The 20759-nt window shown below is 39.0% G+C and overlaps 1 protein-coding gene across 17 annotated transcripts in view; it reads right to left on the bottom strand.

Annotated features, from left to right (window-relative positions):
• C2CD5 (C2 calcium dependent domain containing 5) overlaps positions 1-20759 on the bottom strand; it is a 54394-nt gene that overhangs the window by 18288 nt on the left and 15347 nt on the right. For 9 of the 17 annotated variants that reach the window (XM_041398537.1, XM_041398538.1, XM_041398525.1 and 6 more), the window contains 4 exons: positions 19170-19255; positions 14749-14857; positions 2152-2266; positions 338-433 (listed from right to left, as the gene is read on the bottom strand). In XM_041398537.1, the coding sequence (XP_041254471.1) occupies positions 338-433; positions 2152-2266; positions 14749-14857; positions 19170-19255 (406 nt within the window). Of the gene's footprint in view, positions 1-244; positions 434-2151; positions 2267-14748; positions 14858-19169; positions 19256-20759 lie in introns of all 17 variants that reach the window. The other 8 variants (XR_005952197.1, XM_041398522.1, XM_041398523.1 and 5 more) reach the window with 3 other exon arrangements.

The following is a 20759-nucleotide window of genomic DNA, read 5'->3' as shown; positions in this document are numbered from 1 at the left end:
TCAAACATCTGTCATTTCTTACGGTGTGACACAAAATTGAGAAAAGAGACCTGAAGAGCAGCGAAGGAAAAAACTGAGTTATGATCTGTGTTAGTAGTCAAACGTGTTACCTTATTGAGACTGTTAGAAATAAAAACAGAGTATCTAATTGGTGCAGAGCTCCATTACTCCTGTGGTGGTTGTTGTTAGTGAAAAGCAGTAAAGTGGTTGGTCCCGCATCCTGCACTGTAACACTGTAACCTACCCTAATAGAGAAGAACTATCTTGGCTCTGAGGAAAAAAATCAACCTCTCCCTTCTCTGACCCTATGGAAAAGAAGCCAGGCTGCCATGACAACCTTTGTTCCAAACAGCCTTCCATGGTGCCATCCTGAAGGAACCTAGGGTTCAGTACAGCTGCTGTGCCAGATGCGGACAAAATACAGACCTCTTCACTATAAGAGAAAAGAACAACAACAGAGTGAATTCCTACTACTTAGTGGCTGCTTTTATATCAAATTATCAGAGCAAAAGGCTACTACAAGTCTCAGTGAAGTTCAACATCACCACTAATTCTGTGCACTTGTGCAATTTTATCCATTAAAACTCACAAACAATCCTCTTCTGGTATTTAAACCATAACCACTGCGTAAGTACAAGGTGAAGAAGGATTGAACAGAAAGACTTTTCAGAGCTTTGCTTCATGTTGCAAATAAGACAGCAACAGAGAGGCTAACCAGGTTTAAGTATGGTTTTCAGTTCCATGGCTAACAATGCAAAGAAATACAGCAAACCAACTAAACATCAAAAAAAACCAAGGCATAATTTTTTACCAAAGTAAAAGGGAAGTGGGAGCCCCAGGATCTTATTAACATTCAATTTTCAAAATGAAGTTACAACTCAACACTGACAAGGGTGCTTCTTGAAGGATAAAAAGTGGCAAAACAGTAAAATTTTACTAGGAAGAATTACAAAAATGGTACATTTTGCATGTAAAGTAACCAGCCATATTTAGGATTTAGCTGAGTTCAAGCTCTCAGGACGACCACAGAGCTTTAATAATTCTCAAGTTGTTAAATAAGAAACAAACCTCTAGTATTCAGCATAAAATACTATATTGAAAAAAAAATAGAGAAAATCTTTCCCATTCATTTTCTAGAATGATACATGTGTCTTATTTTAATTTGTTGTTTCTCTTTCCAAAATAATTTTTCATACATAACATGTCTGGCAGACCAGTACTTACACACACAGGCTTGTGCTTTAAGCATGGAATAAAGCTGAACTGGCAGTAAGTACCGGAACTCCAATAAATATTTTATCAATAATCAAACACTACCACATTAAATTCCTTTGGAGAAATGCCAGCATCAAATAACCCAATACCTGACTGCCTGTCTGTGCTCTAAACATTCTTTCCCCATACTTAGAGGAGAAAAACCAACACAAACTATTCATGATTTTTACAAGAAGATTGACAAGCAAAGGAATAAATGCTTCATTTTGGTGTGTTCATCCCTCAGTGATGGAGTAATTGAGGAAAATTGGTAAAGCAAAACTTTTCCAACTTCTCTCCTTAAAGCAAATTTTTAGTCCTTTTACCTTAAAATATTTAGGCAAAATCAACTCAAAAGAAAATAAATTCAGATGTTTGAATTTGCTTGCTACTTCCCAAACACAATTCATAACAGTGAACCAGAGTAATTTTCTGTTTAATATCAGCAGACACACCTCGCTCCAGGGCAAGCTTTTTTTGGGCCTGAAATGTGAAATTTTCCATTTAAGTTCTGGTCTGCCAGTTGTTATCCAATAATGGAACTTCAATACATATACTTTTAGGAACAGTTGTAATTATTTAGGTAGATTAGGTTTAGAAAACTTCATGGATAAATTAATATTGTTACAACAAGACAAATTGTAGGTTTTAGTTTAAAAGAAAAAATTGTAACATTCACTAGAAAAAACCTAAAACCCAGATCTAATATATAAAAAATACCTAATATATATATAAAAATAGCTAACAATGAAATTTCATAACCTCACTTAAACTCTGTAAAGCAGTTCCAGAACAGACAGTACCAACACTCGTACTGGAACAGTTAACTTTTAACACACTGATGATGAAATACATTCTCCGTGGCATTTTGAAAATCAAATCATCATCATGATTTACCAAATGCTGGTTGATTCACTGTAGCCCACTACAGCATGACAACCCAATGCCTTGGCATGGGATTTTATTTCTTGTCTGATTTCTGCCCACCAGGCATCCCGCGTCTCTGGTTCATCTGAAAGACAAAGTATAAATCAGTTCACTCTTCTGGGCTGTGCCGACACAAAGCTTCATGCAGTTTACCTGAAAAGCTGAGGTTTGCATGTGCACGTGCTTTCAATGTGGACACCTTCTTCCCTTCCTATTTATCACACTTCAAGGAAACACTAATGGGACTTGTTCACTAATTATCTTGTTTCTCCCTCAGAGAGCAGGTTCTCACAAATTACTGCATTCTTCTCCTTGTCCATATAACACTAAAATACTGTAGATACTGTTCTAATCTCTACCTGGTTTTAGTCCAAACCACACTCTCAGCTTCCAACACAAGAGCAGTGTGTTACCTGCAAAGCATCACAGATACTCTGCAATGCTGGAAAACTAACAGTAATGAAACTGTATTTCTAGTAGTAAACCAGTATTTTACTTGGTGTCTTTGAAATAACCTCAGAAAGTTTTCCTACTGAAGCAGTTCTCTCTGCTAACCAGATTGTGAAAATGTTTGCTCAAAACTGCATCACTAATCAAACAGACAGCTCTGTGGCTCTGGCTGTGAGAAGCCATATGGATTTGAAACTACTACAAATCCAACGTGAAGAAATACAGGATGTGTGTTGTCAGTGCTTTTGAGAGTCAGTATCCTGGAAACTGCACCTTCCCTCCATCTCATGAATGAATTCCAGTTACCTTTACTGTCCTCAAGGTTATATGTTAAATGTATCCTGCCTGCTTTCTTGAAAGACAAGATACAAAAATACAAAAAGAGCGTGCTGCTAGAATAAGTTCATGCAGTCCGTTTATTTTTTAACTGCTCAGCAATTGGTTCCCACAACTAAAGCTCTTGTCTTAAAAGCTTTTTACATATGGAGCCAACAAATACTGAATATACAACTAGAATTGTTCAGCTGCTTCTTGCCTGAAAACTTACCTGTTTCAATGAATGTAGTTAGCAACTGTGTTAATTGTCGATACAAAAAGGGAAAACCAGTAACAAACAATCAGCACTCAGATATTACCAAGGGTTCTGAGTAGAGAAACTCTTATGGAATTTCCCTGAAATGAACTTCTTAGCACAGATACAAACTTCTGGCTACTGAGTTCTCCTTGCTGAATCATAATTTAAATATCAAAGTCAAAAACTGGAATTCATTTGGAATCAATTTTGTACTACCAGGAATATTTACCAACACAGTGTATGATAACCACGTGATCATACACTTGGTTCTCTGACAACATGACAAACAAAAATGCAAGATGCAGATATAGACATAATTTAAAAGTTACTGAAAAAGAAATATTGTAAAGTAAGATGCATTCATTCATGACTTTACCTCAACTTTGCATTTAGAACTAGGCTCTAATTTTTCTAAACTAAACCAATGATTATTTTCTAATTCAAAGGAAGAGCACAGAGCTCTGTATATTCAATTATACCTAACTTTAGATGGCAGTGCTTGTGTAACTCACAGCACTGCGCTGACCAGCAGCAGCCTGGATGCTCAGACTAAAGTTTATTCAACCTTTGTTTTAAGAAATGAGCACTGAACAGAAAAAACCTTGCAGTGAGAGTTCTTAGCCATGTTCTCTGCAACCAACAAAAATATCCAGGTCAGGACACAAACCAAGGGATTTCTAAGAACTGTATCAATCGTTCTGTAACCCAAGTTCACTTTAGCAGGTTTCAGTGCACTACTGGCAGGCTCTTGGGGTGCTGCACTTCACTCTCAGTGTGAAAACACTGCTTAAATCCTCTCAGTGACTGGGGAAAGAAATGCTTAAGGTGATACTCAGCAATCCTGACTCAGATTCCCGGAGCACTTGCTCTTCTCAGCTTTGGAATTGCTGAGATTCCTACAGAAATACTCCATCACACACAGGGCTGGAGCTCCCAGCTCAGCCCTCAGAACCACCTGTGGTACAAAAGGTGGGAAATGCCTTCTCTTTGCAGGCACCCCTCTGCTGCCAGCAGGTGACAGCAGCAGGGCTGAACTGAGGGACAATCTCGGGAAATGGATGGTAAGGCCAGGCTGCAGCATCTGACAAATGCAGAGTGCATGGAGATGAGGGACCACAAGCACATTCTGTGAAAGTTCTTTTTAACACTTTTTGGTGAAATGGACATGGATCTTGGCAGCAAATCCTCCTTTCCCCTCCAGTCACGGGCCAGAGACTGTTCTGATTAGCAATGTGTTTCTCCTTATTCATGAAAAGTCTAAGAAGCAGCAGAAGTGGTTCTCTGACCATGCAGAAAAACACCTGCTCAATGAGACTGGATCACAGGCAGCTAGTTATAAACACTGACTGAAGAGCCACACAAATTCTTGTACTCCACAGAATAACACCTGCAAAGAAAATACCCGTTTTTCTAGACAAAAATCGCCAATTTCCAAAACTACAGCTTTTTACACCTTTTGGTTCCATCTGGCAAAAACTGCTTCTACTTATCACCAGTGACATTTCAATGTCAAAGTGCAAGAAAATGTGAAGTCATGATGAGGATTTGAGAGTTAGCAAGAAGCGAAGTAACTGAGGATGAACATAAAAAGTGCTGTGAAATAAAGGTAAGATTGATAAAGACAAGAATGACATTGAAAAGGAATGTAGCCACAGGGAAAACTGAAATGGAATGAGATGTTGAAAGGAAACAGGGATCCTTAAAGTGAACATAAAAGGTAGAAATAGTGACGGGTCCCAAATTCTATGCAAACATTTACCTTTCCTCCACAAAAATGTGTAGTTTCAATTATTGAAATTGAGACTTAATTTTCTTACCTAACATCTACAAGGACACATTACCATTACAGCAAACACATACTGTTGTGAAGTTGCTCAACACTGTCTTGCTAAAACAATATTTAACCTTTATTCTAAGAATCTGTTCAATATCCTCACTAACAAAACTATTAACTACAGAAATGTAATGGATCATTTTCATTCTTTTGAGAGGTAAGAAGTATTTTCCAGCCGTTGTCTTCAGCGTTAACAGGATCAGGCCCAATGTCTTTCAAAGAATCCAACAATTTCTTATTGCACAAGAACAAGTATTTCTATAAGAGTCATGCAGAAAAAATTGTTTGTAAAGAAGACTGTGACCTCTGCTTAAGATATTTGACTATTTTTTTGTTCCAAAAAGAGGCCAAAAAATAACAATTACCTTTATATATAAATACTGTAAATTCACAGTATATATGAACTTACCTTTGTATATTAAAACACAAAATAATCGTCTACAATTAAAATCAAACACCATGACATTGCAATAATAGGTTGATACAAAACACTGAATGCAGTGCAATGTGTAGCATTCATATTCTTCTGACATTGTCACAAGCAGCCTTTTTTGACACATGAGCCACACAATTTCACATGGGGATGCTGTCGTAGCATTTACAAGTTTAGTAAAGCTAAGGATTTACATAAACAATTAGAGGAGTTGGGGAAGCAGGATGGCATGTGTCCAGCACACTCCACGGGAGTGCCTGTTGGTTGTTTTGCTAAGGCAAAAGCTTAAGAACTAAGGGTTTGCAAAGCAGATTCAGCAGACAGGAGCCAGAAACGGTGGGTATTTTGGCGCATGCTTGGATCAGGTGACAGTACAGACTGAAAACTATGGCAGCTCACTGAAATGGTTACAGAAAGTAATGGCCCTGGATTCTAGGTGGAAGCAAGAAGGCAAGCATACAGAGCACTCAGTCACAAGCTTTTCTAGCAAATGTACCGAGTAGTTTGGACCAAGGGTTCTCTACAACTTTAAGCACAAAGGTTTGCAGGAAATTCCACTGCTAATTATGTCCCCTTTGTGGGAAACCAAAGGCTTAACACTAAACTTACTTTATTAATGTTTCCAAATTGGCAGGATATTTATAACCAAGTGGAAGCAAAGCACACTGTTTCTATGGTTGAGGACTTGAGAAACAATACTGTCAAAAGTACAGTGTTCTATAAAAATCATGCCAACTCAAACCTCCTCCAACTGAAACTTTTCAAACTGATTTAATTCAGCAGTTTTACAAGACACAAACAGCACTTCTGTACCTGGAATGTTCTTTGAGTTAGCTCTATCCCCCACCAAGTGACCCATCTCCTTTAGAACACAAGGCTGAGCTGTACTATCCAGGGGGCAATATCCTGTATAAATCTTTCACCTAGGCACTGTCACTTCCTCATTCATAAGAAGCAACACCTTTCCCAAGTTATTTGCTAAAGGGTCACTTGTACAGGTTCTTTCAAGATTTGGCCAGAAGCTGCATTTTGATAGTCCATATAGATTTTTTGACACTGCAGGCAGATTAATGAGAATGGCCTCTTGGTGACACAGTTCATACCCAAGAGTTGCTGTATCCTTAAAGCTGAATCCTTGGACAACCTGAGGAAATTACTCCAAAGTACAGACTGATTCATTTTAACCAGTTTTACATTGCATAATTTAGTAACTATTTACATGTATAAGGCAATACTTTGACAGAAGGACAATCATCCAAGGAAAATTTTCATGATCTATAAATGACTCATTGTTCTGTTGTTTCAAAAATGGCAATGGAAGTCAATATTCTTTCAAATTCAATCTTTCACTAGGCAAAGCCATTATCCACATGTTCAATATTCCCTTATTTTTATATCTTCTTAATTAAAACCCTCTAACAGCTTATACAGAAAGATGTGTGGTATTTTTGTGTAAGTTTGGCTGGTTGGGTTTTTTAACAGACACCTTTGTTAGGTTTATAAGCAACCTTCCCTGGACCTTGAAGCTTTATTTACTCCCTTCTGGTTATCCCAATAACATTGACATTATCAATTTTCTAAAATATTTAACAACTAAATAACTGTACAGAAACAAATTCTCTGGTCCGTAACGATTAACACAAAAGTCAGGTAGCAAATAATTAAAGCTACACCAGATTAACCTAAAACTTTCCAAAAAGTTTCCAAGCCCCTCCATCCTTGTTCAGAAACACCACTCCCTATATTCATCTGTAAGACTAAAAGATGCACAAATGAGAACTTTGTTACAGCGAGTGAAGGAAGTAGATGGCAGGGATATATCACAGGAAAACTAGGACACCCTAAACTAGGGAACAGTGTAACACAGCCACAGGGAGCAGGCACATTGCTGTGCACAAAGTTAAACCCCAGGTAAAACTCCCAGCCTGCCCAGTGTTAGGGCCGGGCAGCGAGCAGCACACAGCTCGCTCCTAAGCCACGCTGCTGAAGGGGCAAAACCAGAGCAGCCAGCTGAAGGAACTCTTCAGTGACCCGGGGGACAATGCTAAGAACACCCAGACTGAACTGCATCTGCAGGATGGGATGCTGGCTGGCTGATGAAACCAAACCCTTGCATGTGCAGGCAGTGTTCCCCCTGTGTCAGGCCACATCCCTGCATGAGCAGCGAGTCTCCGAGAGAAAATGGCTGATGAAACCAAACCCTTGCATGTGCAGGCAGTGTTCCTCTGTGTCAGGCCACATCACTGCATGAGCAGCGAGTCTCCGAGAGCAACCACAGAAAATCCATGTATCATTCCTTCAGTGGCAGCTCACTGTTGAGGAGCTACAGCTTTAATCCCAAAACATACTCCAAGATGGAGAAGCAGAAGGGTTGTTCCCCTTATGGCTTAATACAGCCACAAGAGTGGCTGTAACTTTTTCTTTTAATTGTAGATAAAAGTCTGATATGAAGAGCACAAGCTGAAAAAAGCATCATCTAAAAAAAATTTAAAAAATCTTGTAATGATGTAAAAGCAGCAGTAATAATTTAGTGCAGAGCTAAAAGAAACCACCATACCACGAGATACAACCTAAATAAAATGAAAAATATAATGTCAAAATATAGGGCATTTGAAGAAAAAATATTCAGAATATATGAAAAATTAAACATATATTAAAAATTAAAATGCTTAAAAATGAAGGTTTAAATTGCATCATACTAAGGATTACAAAAGCTCAAAAATACTGCCCAGAAATTAGAAAACATTAAATATAGGACATAAATTTGCCTCTGGAAAATCATTTCAATGCATAAACATGTGCCTTTGTTACTTCAGCTTTTAGTGATTATTTCAGTCACTCATCCTAGAAGGTGACTCAGCAGGTAATAAAGAAACTACTTATTCTATTTTGTCTCTGTTGCTTTGTCACTTGGCACAATAAGTACAACCTATTTTAAAACGTGAGCAATCTTCAAAGAAAAGCCCGAAATGCCTACAGGAAGGGGCTGTTACCCAGAGCTGGGGGCACTATGCTGGAACAAGGCAGGCCTTTCTAAACCCCATTTTATCTATGGCATTAGCTGGTATGACATGACACTGTCTCTGAATTTCCTATTCCGTGTCTGCGCTCCTCAGGAATGCAGAACCTCTGCATTCCTTATTTCTGTGCACTCACAGCTGTTTATTCTGTCTTAAGATGCTTCTTTGAACTTCTGGATCCAAGGAGACTTAAAAAGCAAATCTCCTGTGCCTCATATTCATTATCCATCAGCATCCATCAGTTATTCCTGTAATCCTGCTACAGTCAGCTAGAACCTGTGTCTCTTCCTACAAAACCTCAGCAGACATTTTACAAGGCCATGTTGAGCTGCAATTATGCAGCAGTCAGGAAGGTGCTGGTTCAACCAGAATTATTCTGGTTTTTTTCTACACTAATACACCTTGAGCCAGGCTGATAGTTCTACAACTGTATGTTTGCAACCACAGAAGCAAATACCAGAAGGCTGAAAAAACTCAATGCAATCCAAGAAGGAAATTTTATGAAGACAACAGTTTTAGCCAAGCCCTGTATTCTGAAATTAGGACAAGTTATGTGCAAAAATACAATTTTTGCCAGACCAAGGTTCTCTCTTGTGTACTATCAATTCAAAACCAAAGTGTAGTTGTGCAATAAGCAATAGCTTTTTTGGAGCACTTGTGCAAAGAAAAGTTTCTATTGGCTTTCACACCATTAGCCAGAATTTAGGGAGAGTTTTAAAGCAGTATTGAACAGATGAAATAGCATTACTTAGGTAGGCAAAGAATTCTAAACAAGGATTTGAAATGCCAAGTTTATTTAGGAATCTCTAACAGAACCTGTGAATACTGTTCTGTGCTCAGTGACAGTGACCACCCTTTCTTCAGTTACATAAATATCTACTTAGAACTCTCAAAAAAAAAAAAAAGCAGTCCCAATGAAAATGATTTCATTACCATAAGGGTGTATTTTCTTCCAGAAATCATATTCAAACACCATTCACATTAACCACAGAAATGACTTGGGAACATTCACTCCTCTAGAAAGGCTGCAGAAAACTGGAGTCAATTATTACTGGAGTAAATTATTATCACACCCCTCATTCTTTTCAGAAAAAACCTCTGACAACTGCTTTAACCTCCCATTTTCATTCAACACACACTGATGGGCAAGAAGCCAACCTGGAAATTTCCCAAGAAAAGGCAAGAGGTCAACCTCAGAATGCTGGGGCTTTTACTACTTGATCTGAAGGATAACCACATCAGACACCAGCAGGCACATTCTGACATTTCCTACTGTGCTCCTACAACTGGCCACACTCACACCCAGAAAGCAGCCTGAAATGTCATTTGCACATTCTCTGTATTTCTGTGGAAGAAAAACATTCAGTTACAGAAACAAAACATTGCCAAGCTTTGCTCTTGCATTTCGTCTATGCAAAACTAACTCTGGAGAACTTCACACTCCAACAGCGAGACTGGATATCACACAGGGAGCTCAGGAGATGCTTAGGAAGTTTTTATCAATCTTTTATCTTTCCATATTTCTGACTGCTGGAGCAGCTTCCTGAATGAGGAGTTTAAAATTCATTTATGTGAGAAACGATGTATTGGTGCTGTGAAACAGCCATATGGAAAAGCAGCCTCTACTCAGCAAGTTCTTGCACTGCCTAACTTTGTGCTCTGTGTTTAACCTTTAACAAAGGTCAGCCTCCTGGACTGAGGACTCCTTGCACATTTTTATACTTGGAGTTTGTTCTTTCCCAGAGACAGCACCAGAAGCTATCTTCCACTGCATTTTGTGCCCTCTTTTCTATGAATTTTTTGCTCGACTCCCTACTTTCATTTTGCAAATTCGTCTTCATATCCACCTTTTTGTATTGTACAAACATTTAAACAATTCTTCATTGAACTATATGCAGTTCCCAGATATATAAGCAGCTTCTTTTCCATTCATGAAATAGTCAGTCTTTACTTCCACGTCTGATTTTCAAGCACCTTCAAATCTCTGATGTTTCCCTATCACTGGATGCTCCTGTCATATCTCACATACAATTAAATCATTGGCAAGACAAAAAGAAAAAAGAAAAAAGCACTGCACTACACAGTGACTAAGCAAGCTGAAATGAAGGCTGAACGTTTTCCAAAAGGACAATAACTTTAGCCCACTTATGGTTGTGATTATGTTCTGTGTCCAGCAGCACACCTAGCACTGCAAAGGCCACGCACACTTCCAGGAACAGGAGTGCCTCCTGCTCAGTGCCAAGGCAGCAGGGATAACCAGCTCTCTGCACACCTACTGACCCAGCCAGGCTGCAGAACACAGCCAGCTCTCAGGAGGAATTAACTCCACAGTTACAGTTTGCACCTCTCTACTCCAACCAACACCTCTAGGTAAAAAGCACATCTGGGGAAAATGTTTCACATACACATAAATGCACATTCATTTCCCTGTGATCTCTAAAAAATTTAGACAACAGTTATGGATATTCCACCAAGAACTGAATTCCTGACTTGCACTTTGCTTCCTAATTTGACATTGTGGATCACTGTCTAGTCTAGTTCAAGGCATGTTTAGTGTCTGTACATAAACTCATTTACTCCATTATTCTAATACAATTCTTTCAATAAAAACATCCTACTAAAGAAACTGGAAAAGCAACAATGAATTCCAACTTTTCAAGGTCGTACACAGTACACAAAAATTTTGACACATTTTTAACACCTTGGATCAGACTATGCCATACCAGTCACAGACCCGAGAATTTTATAATAGTCTTTTCATACTGAAAGTTAATTTTAAAAGATTATCACTTTAGAACAAGCACAGAAAACCAACAGTCAGAAAAGCTCATAATCATAATATTAAAGGATGCTTACTGCAAAAGAAACAGCAAAAATGAGCCAATAGTTTTGAGCTCTCCCTATTTTTGAACAATTTGCAGAATGAAAAGTGTCTGATTTTTAGCAACTGCACATTTAAAGTGAGTTTTAGAGCACGACACAGAGCTGCATGGCAAGAGTGAATTATCAAGAAGGAAGGTTTCTGGGGGAAGCAAGCCCTCAGAGGTCAGCTTTGCACCTTTTTATGGTGCCAGCTTCACAAACATCAAAGTCTGACAGGGCCACTGGCTTGGGTGTTCTATGTAGGGAAGTGATGCCTGCCTCTCTTGCACAGCATGTTATCCTTCCACAGGGAAAACATGACACAGAAGTCTTTGCTGCACCTAGACTGCACCATCTCATTCATGCCTTCTACAGCTGCATGAGGAAGTTACACACCTTGATTACTAAAACTGCATAAAAATAAGAATATTGGGGCTTTTTTCAAGCTGGGTAATGAAGTGATTAAAAAGTTTTAAGTCCTGTAACTGGCTGCATTTTACAATTCAAGATTTATGAACCAACAAATCCTAGGCTACATACTACTCTTCTCTTGAAACTGATAATCTTTTTTTTCTTGGATAATTTTTATATCTATTATTATCTATAATACAATTTCTACTTTAGAGCTAGTATTAAGAACAAACACATTCATTGATTTCCTGAAATTAACAGGAGGAAAGCCTTTGTTGAACAAAGTGCAAGCCCATGCAAAACAACAAACTAACCAACAGTTAGTTTTGACCCAAATCAAACCAATAGGCCAAAATAAACACTGAAAACCCATTACATAAAACCCCAAACCAAACAAACAAAATAAAATAACACCTGACATGATCCTAACTGTGTAAGGAAGAACCCATTCTCTTAGCCTAAATTACTTCCTTCATGGATGCTGAGATGAAAGTGGCTATTAAATAAACATCTGAACATTCAGCTTTCCAGATTGATATTATTCTTAGCAATACTATTTTATACTAAAACAATGTTTTGTAATTTTAAAGAAAGTCTTTAACAACATGAAAACGTGACATTTAGGCATTTGATGATTAAACATATTTAAATTTGAAGCATTAACCTAAATATCCTAGAGCATTTCTAATAACTTCACTGAGCTGCCATAATTTCTGTCAGCATATGTAGTACTGAATGACTAATAAAATACCTGAATTGAAACTATTCCAGTCTAGCAGTTTGTATGATCTTGTGTTACCCATAATTCCGACAAAGGCTGAGTTCAAAACAGCAAATTAGTAGATCAGTTATAGCAGCAGAATAGTGAAAAAACTACCAACAAGAACACAATTGACAACACCACTCCACAGGAACTGGAAAGACACAGACAGCAGAGTTAATAGAGGCTGAAATAGAAAGGGACAGAGGAGCATGCTACAGCAGTCTGGCACTAGGTGACTAAGTGCACAGTAATTGGCAGTTTTGTCCTACTGGCACATTCTTAATCCACCTGCAAATGTTCTCTCCTCTTCCATGTTTTCCTGATTCATTGATCTCCCAGTTTATTTCCTTCCTTTAATATTTTACAGACTTGTTTGACTCAAATGCTTCACGATCATAACTCTATCAGATTTTTTTTTACTCCTCCACCTTCCCTCCCACAGCCACGTGCTTTCATTGCCCCTTTTGTTCCCACTATTTTGCAATGTGAGTTCCAAGGATCGTGCATTTTACATTCACTTGTCAGGAGCAATCTGCAAGTCTCACAAACACTGCAGCTCTGCAACCACACATCTCTTCTTGCCTTATGGCTTAGAGTGCTTCCAGTCAGCTGGTAAAAAGGAAGGAGGGCATAATGCAAGAAATTAGTTTTTAAACTTCTGAGCAGAACTCATTTTTTTTAATACTGTCTTACATCTATCACACAGTAAATTTTGCACATAAGAGGTCTGTATCAGAAATCTGTTGAAAACAGAGAATCCTAAAATAACTTTGTGGCAAAGAAAGACTCACATATTAATTATACTTTGACATTTCTTTTAATCTTCTCTTCTCTGTATAAACAGACCTTAGAATAGGAAAACAACAGAGCAACATTGTGTACCAATATACTCAAAAAGTAGGAGGATCTAATGCAAATTAAGTCTTGGATTTAATTTCATGTTGCCAGTTTACTGAACCTTTAGATCAGCAACAATCTGATCTACCTGCCTGGAGAGTTGCTTGCCTGGGGCCATAGGAAGAAAAAGAAAATAAAGGAAAATATTCAGTTTTTTGTACTTGTTTTTGAGGATGTATTTGCATAAACTTCCTTTTATTACTCCTGACTAGTGCATGCAAAATCACTACACGTGCTATTTTTAGACTGCTCTGCATTTTTAAGTGCACTGTCAAGTCCAACCTTTTGCAAAGCATTCCTCATCTGGTTTCAGCAACTAAACCAACCAAGTCTTCAGAGTCAAAAGTCACTCAGCTCTAACATTGGAACTAGGACATGCAAAGCACACGTGTTCTCGTGCTGGGGTTCCCAGGAAAATAATAAATAAAAATCTTCAAGTACTGTTCAGTAAAGGTTTCTAAGAACAGAAACAAAGCTGTAAAGGTTAAAAACCATGTTGTGAGCTGTGGCCATTAGTCCTTTAAGATTTCAAGGAGCTGAAAATGGGAAAACATTCATAGTTAAGATCAAGCATTTAATCTCATTTTTGTTTGAATGGACAAACTTGCATCAAGTTTTAACCACAAAAAGCAGCAAAAAATTAATGAACCCCACAATAATTCAAAGCTAGTTTTCAGTGCAAAGTTACTCATTCAAAGCATTTTATTACCACTTTAACTTGCTGGAACATTTCTCACTAAAACCACGACCATTGAGTAAGTCACTTTCCAAGCCCCAAAATGGCTGTCTGCAATGCACTGCTTTGGCTGTGCACTGCCACAATGGATCTGTCTGTCCCCAAGGTGTCACCAAGGCTGGAGGGCAGCCCGTGCCAGCTCTGCTGTGCACTGCCACAATGGATCTGCCTGTCCCCAAGGTGTCACCAAGGCTGGAGGGCAGCCCGTGCCAGGCAGGTGTTCCCTTGCCAGGCCCCCATTCCCCTGCCAAGCAGGCATTCCCGTGTTCCCGTGCCAGGCAGGCCTGTGTGCCCATGCCAGGCAGGTTATTCCCGTGTTCCCGTGCGCTGGAGGGCAGCCCGTGCCAGCTCTGCTGTGCACTGCCACAATGGATCTGCCTGTCCCCAGGGTGTCACCAAGGCTGGAGGGCAGCCCGTGCCAGGCAAGTGTTCCCTTGCCAGGCCCCCATTCCCCTGCCAAGCAGGCAATCCCGTGTTCCTGTGCCAGGCAGGTTATTCCCGTGCCAGGCAGGTTATTCCCGTGTTCCCGTGTCAGGCAGGTTATTCCCATGCCAGGCAGGTGCTCCCACGTTCCCGTGCCGACCTACCGGGATTGTGGATGCGATCCAGGAGCTTCACGGAGCGCGCGCTGACGACGCCCCCGACGTGGACCAGGAAGCCCGGCGGGAAGGTGGTCAGGGTGAAAAACGGGAATTCCTGCAGGCACGAAGAGGAAGCGTTACAGGAGCGCTGGCCACGCCGTGCCCGGCGCGGGGCAGGCACCGCGCTCTCCCTCGCGCGGCCCGCGGAGCCAGGGCAGCCCCCAGCGCTGCAGAGCCCGCGGCCCCACGGGCCCACTGCGCCAGAAAAGCGCACGCTCCACTCGCTGGAACAATACTTTTCCCCCACAGAGCTGTTTCTCAGCACGACAGTGATCAATAATCAGAACTTTAGACATTTGGAGATTAACAAAATCTGCATTGAACCACTTTTACTGTGGCGGCTAAACACCGGAATTCTTCTTTCATTAGCTGATAAAAAAAAATTTCTCCATTTTTAGGTGTTCTTGTTATAACTGACTGCAGTTTGATTCTGAAGCACAGGGTGAAACAAGCTGTAGTCTTGCAAAAATGAGGACAGTCTTATCACAGGAAAACATACCTAAAAAATATCAAAGGACTGCTCTGCTTGTAAGCTCTAAAAATAACAAGTATACATCTTTTAAAATAAAACATAACAAGTGTACTTAAACACAAGTTTAAGCACAAGTTCTTAAAGATAATTCACTTCCAGTTCATAAGTAAAATGAAGAGTTAACTTTTACTAACTACTCCAGCTTTTCATTCATAAAAGGGGCAAAGTAACTAATAATGGCAATTTTTCAAGACACATAGGATGCAGTAAAAGTCTTATTCAAAGAAGCTGAGCCCAAACCTAGATTTTCATTGCTCCAGAGACATTCTGTGATATGTCTAATATATACATAATAGCACACTTATGGGGGAAAGGCAATAATTCATGTTCAGCAATTCTAAATGAAGAAAGCAAAAAAAAAAAGATGAAAAATCATGCAATCATGTTTTGTATAACTGTAACTAATTAAATGGAACAAATAAACTCCGTATTTTTATATGAGAGAAAGTACAGGATAGATTCCTTTCTCACACACTTGGAAAGAGAACAATTCAACCAAGCTTCTACCTGAACAGCACACATGCTGCAGATTCAGTGAGGATCAGGGTCTTCCAGCAATACATGGCATAAAAAGCCATCTTAATCTAAAGATGGTTTAAACCCAACGTAGGTTTAAAAATTAATACTTCAGGATTCTTGCCACCCTTCTTACAGGAACTCTTGGAACTTTAAACACGTCCTACAAACTTCAAGTTTCCTGGATTTTCATTTCGCTTAAACTTTCAAAATTAAGAGGCAGACTTTGAAATCAGCAACCACAGCATCAATAACCAGAAGAAAAACGAGCCCGAAAGCCAAAGCCTGCAGTTCTGCCTTGAGATGCAATTAGCAAGCAGGAAGATTTCAGCCCAGGACTCTGCCAAGCTGCTTGACTGATGGGTCTCCAGGAGCAGAGATGGATTCTAGAGAATTCTCTGAAGATTCCCCCAGGAGGTTCTAACAGATTGCCAAGTGCCTTGCAAGTCATCAGAATAGTCAAAATACTCAAAATACTGCCTTCCCAGGATGGCAGAAAGGAATAAATGAGTCTTCTGGATGTGTTCCACTAAGCCTTTACTACATTTACATTCTATGTATACACACACTCCCATTTACACCGGGCTGAGGCAAAGTAAACAATGCTCCATGCTCGAAAGCTTGAGCAAATCCAGTGTTTTTAATCTATATGGAAATTCAGAGGTTTTTCCACTTTCCATAAGGCTGTGTACTGCAAGTAACCTTAACGTGTTCACACTTCCACTTTGCCTGATTGCCTACACTAGAAACCAGGAGTAAAACTTCAAGTAACAACTTGGTTTTATCTCAGTAAATACACCAATACTCCCAAGCCTGTATTATGACACATGATAACATAAGGTGTTCTATCAGAACCTGACTCACTGAATATTCTGACACAATTCTGTTAACAACCTCTCATTCCTTCTGACACAGATGGAACTCCACTAATTCATATAAAGGCTTTTCTTTTTCTATTTAATTTAGAGTTTTTAAAAATTTTGTTATTACATTGCTTATACAAGTTCCAGCCTCAGTTACATGTTGTAAATTGTAGTAGCTCAAAATTCTAAATCTACAGTTTTTTTCAGGGAAAATGGAGATTTCAGGGAAAACCAGATGCAGTTCCCACATCATAAATCCCCTCTATTACTGCAATTTGCAAAGGACTCCTTTACTTCAAGGTGATGCAACCATGGAGTATTTCAGTATATGACAAACCAGGATGATTTCCAAGCTACAGCTGAAGATGGCCAATCATTTCACCAACACCAATTCAGTACTCCACAGTCACTGATTGCACAGGCCATCAAAGAACTTCACTTTTAATCCTCAAAACTACACAGAGATTCTATAGCTGTGTTTGGGGCAAGTTTGAGAAGGTTCCAATCAAATCCTCAAACACCTGCTCAGCACAATGAGATTGCTCAAGCTCCTGCAGAATGTAAAAACAGGAAGAAACCAGAATCTGTCCAAGTGGAAGTGAGAGACACAAAATACCACTGAGACCAGCTTTTGGCCATTTCTACAAAAATATAGGCTAATTTTTAGGAGTAGAATAACATCAAATTTTCCTAGTGATGGACATACAGAATGCATTTTTTTTTAATTAAAAATAGACAGAAAGACAGCTGTGCTGCAGTTGGTCTTGCTGTCTACAGAGGTCCAGGGAACTGCTTACAGTTATTAATGTAAAATGTAACATGTGCCTGAGTTTTCCACAGCTGTATTTTCTACAGGTTTATTTTAGGGAAGAATTTGAGGAATATTACCCTTTTAACCAACTCTGTTCAGTTTGCAGCTATGGTTATTTAAGTAATATACCAAAACCACATTTGGTTAAAAAAAGCTCTTGAGACATGCAACTAAATGAACTCATTTTAAGGTACCTTAGCATTACCACATACCAGAATAATCTAAGAGTCAAAAGAACTATTTGAGCAACCTGGTCTCATGGAATGTGTCCCTGCCCAAGGCAGGGTGGCTGCAATAAGATGACCATTAAGGTCCCTTAAACTCAAAGTATTCTGGGATTTTATGATAGCTCTAATACGTGTGAAACTGCATTATATATACTGAATTTATTCTTCCTTTTCCCCAAATACGTTCTATCCTAAGTAATCCAGAAAAGTAAGTGTTTATGTGCACTGTTTATGTGTGTCATACTAAAACAGACAAAATAACTTACAGATGTTATTCATATATACCAAAAGAGGTAACATCATAGCAAAACCACATCCCACATGACATTTTCAGAAGACAGAATGAACATTTTTAATCAATTAACTGTCCACATGCTTTGCTGCTACATCACAATCACCATCAACAACAGATTCAACATGCCTCCATCCCATTTTACAGCATCTTTTTTCTACTAGACAATACACAGATCTTATCAAAATAATGTTCAAATAATTCAGGCTCTAAAAATACATTAAGGGCTCTTAATTTACTTTTTTATTGTCTTTAAAAAGTTTCCTACGGAAATAAAAAGATCAGCCACGGAACATCTGAAATGCTAGCAAAATCAAAGGTAAACAGAAAAAAAGGCTTGTTTTAACACACCTGCTGCCAGCTCACTGCCTCGGCAGGCAGAAGCTGCAATGGATTTATTTGAGTACAAATACACTCCCATTTCTTCTTTCAACACACCTCATTATCAACACTTTGATCAAACCACTATATAGCTTATAAAAAAAGTTGCAATTACTCATTTCAAACGTGAACAATTAATTAAAACCTCTATTTTCATCATATAGTCCGCTCAGTATAATGACAGATGGCATTTTTAGTCCAATAGAGGAAAAGTTTAAATCTATAAATGCTTTTTACTGCTTGGCAGGCAGTTCAGGTTCAAGTTCCCAATTAAAGGCTTCCTCCTACTCCATGAAATGGGGCACAAGGTACCAACTCCATTCCCAAAACTTGAAACTTTTCCCAAACCCAAATGGGATTTTCAACTTGTTTAAAGCTATGCCAATGTTTCTGAATTTGGCTTCTGTAAAACCTTTATCATCATGTCTTTACTCAAGTGTTAAACTCAACATGCACCAGTACCTTTCAGAGACCACACAACAGTAATTTCTCCTGTAACTTCTTAGTGCCACTGGAATTACTTGAGTGCTGTGCACAGTTAATTGCTCCACTTTTCCCAGTGCTCTAGTAATACATTAATATTTAAATAACTTCTGTATAAAAGGGCTATTAAGTAGTCAACACTTGCAGTAAGTTCAGACCTAAAATGACATGTTTTCAAACAGAAAGTAACAGCAAACATTAACTTACTACAGTATCAATTTTCACTTCAGTAGACCAGAAATGGAAGTATAAAATGCCTTACCCTTTGTTCCAGAGCTGACTGAGTCTGTTGTCTTAAAAGAGTTTTAAACGGCCCCCCTTCTTTTCCAGCACTCCCACTGCCCATTCCTGAAGAACATCAGTACAAATGACATTCAAAGAAACACATATTATAATTTGTAATCCAAGGGTGATTTCAAAATAGATAAAAATGAGTCATTGAAAACAGTCAAATTATCCCATTCAATTTAATTTTTAAGGAAAAAAAGCATCAAAATTTAATTTTAGTTTGAGGGTTGCTCTAGGTTTTCCTTTTCACACAACTAGCAGTGATTTTATAGTATTTGAACAAACCCCCCATGTAAGATTTTTTCCTGCTGTCAATCTGAATTAAAATCAACTTTAAAATATAAAAACTTAACGATGTGGATTTAAAATTCTTTCTTAGTACTTTTTTTTTTAATTTTCTGGTTATGACTTTTTGCTTATGATTTAAATAGAGATCTAATTTCCACATTAAGTTTTTATATAACCAGATTATCTGCCCTTATCAAAGAGTCTCTCTGTCAGACTACTCTATAGTTGTGTGTCTCTCACTAATATTATTACACTAATATTTTTATTGAATAGAAGTAATACAAATCTGGTTTTCAGAGAGTTTCAGGTAACTAAACCACCTTTCCTAACTACAAGTAGGAAGAGGCTGTGCACATAATTACAGCAGCAGGTACATAAGCACGATTAGGAACAAGAAGAAAGTACAAAGGCAATGCATATCCTTTGATTTGAATATAAACTCTGGAAAATTTTACCAATGGTTTTACACTATGAAATACTCACTCATCTGATTGATTCAAACAAGCTAGGGGCTGCTACTGCTCAGCATTTAAAACTACACTTATTTGGTGACTACACTGGCACACACACAAGCCGCAGGTTGTCCGCAAAGGCACAGGAGATAAACTGCAATGTTGCTCAGGTGCTAACTCTCTCTTTCCTCCTTCCAGAGCTCCAGCTGCAGCCTCCCCTGCCACAGGAGGTCTGTGCAGAGGAAGCAGGTCAGGTGCAGGACACCCTGGCCAGAGGATGCGCTCCTGCAGCAGAGCTGCGGGCTGGGCTCGGTGCACAGCACTGCAGCAAACACCTGCCCAGGCTGTGCTTCTCCTAAGGCACACACAGTGCTGCTGGCTCGGGTGTGCTTGGTAACTGTCATGCCTAAAACACACGATCATTGCCATTCCTTGTGTCTCAGCCTGTCAGGGCTAGCATGGCAAAGCAAAAAGAAGCCCCTAAGCAGCAGAGGAAAGCGGAGCGTCAAGAACAAAAGGGTGTCAGGAGCAGGATGAAATACAAACACCACAGTGCAGACAGTTAGAAATGAAGCCAAGATTTGCTTTCCAGAATTTGTAACTGATTCAACATGCTAATTCCCTGCTAGCCTTTTTCTTCTGATCAAGTAAGGATGAACAAGAGTGTAAATATACATCGAAGTGCAGTTATTTGTTTTTACCAAAGATTGGGAGATCTAGAAGTAATACCAGACTTAATAATGTATGTAAATTCATTCCTAACTTCATTCATTCGTTTTCAAGAGTTACTAAGCTACCATTACCATGTAATTAGATATAAAACC

This window comes from Onychostruthus taczanowskii, unplaced genomic scaffold (genome assembly GCF_017590055.1).
Source record: "Onychostruthus taczanowskii isolate IOZ18803 unplaced genomic scaffold, ASM1759005v1 scaffold15, whole genome shotgun sequence".
NCBI lineage: Eukaryota > Metazoa > Chordata > Aves > Passeriformes > Passeridae > Onychostruthus > Onychostruthus taczanowskii.
This window is presented reverse-complemented; position numbering and strand designations above follow the sequence as displayed.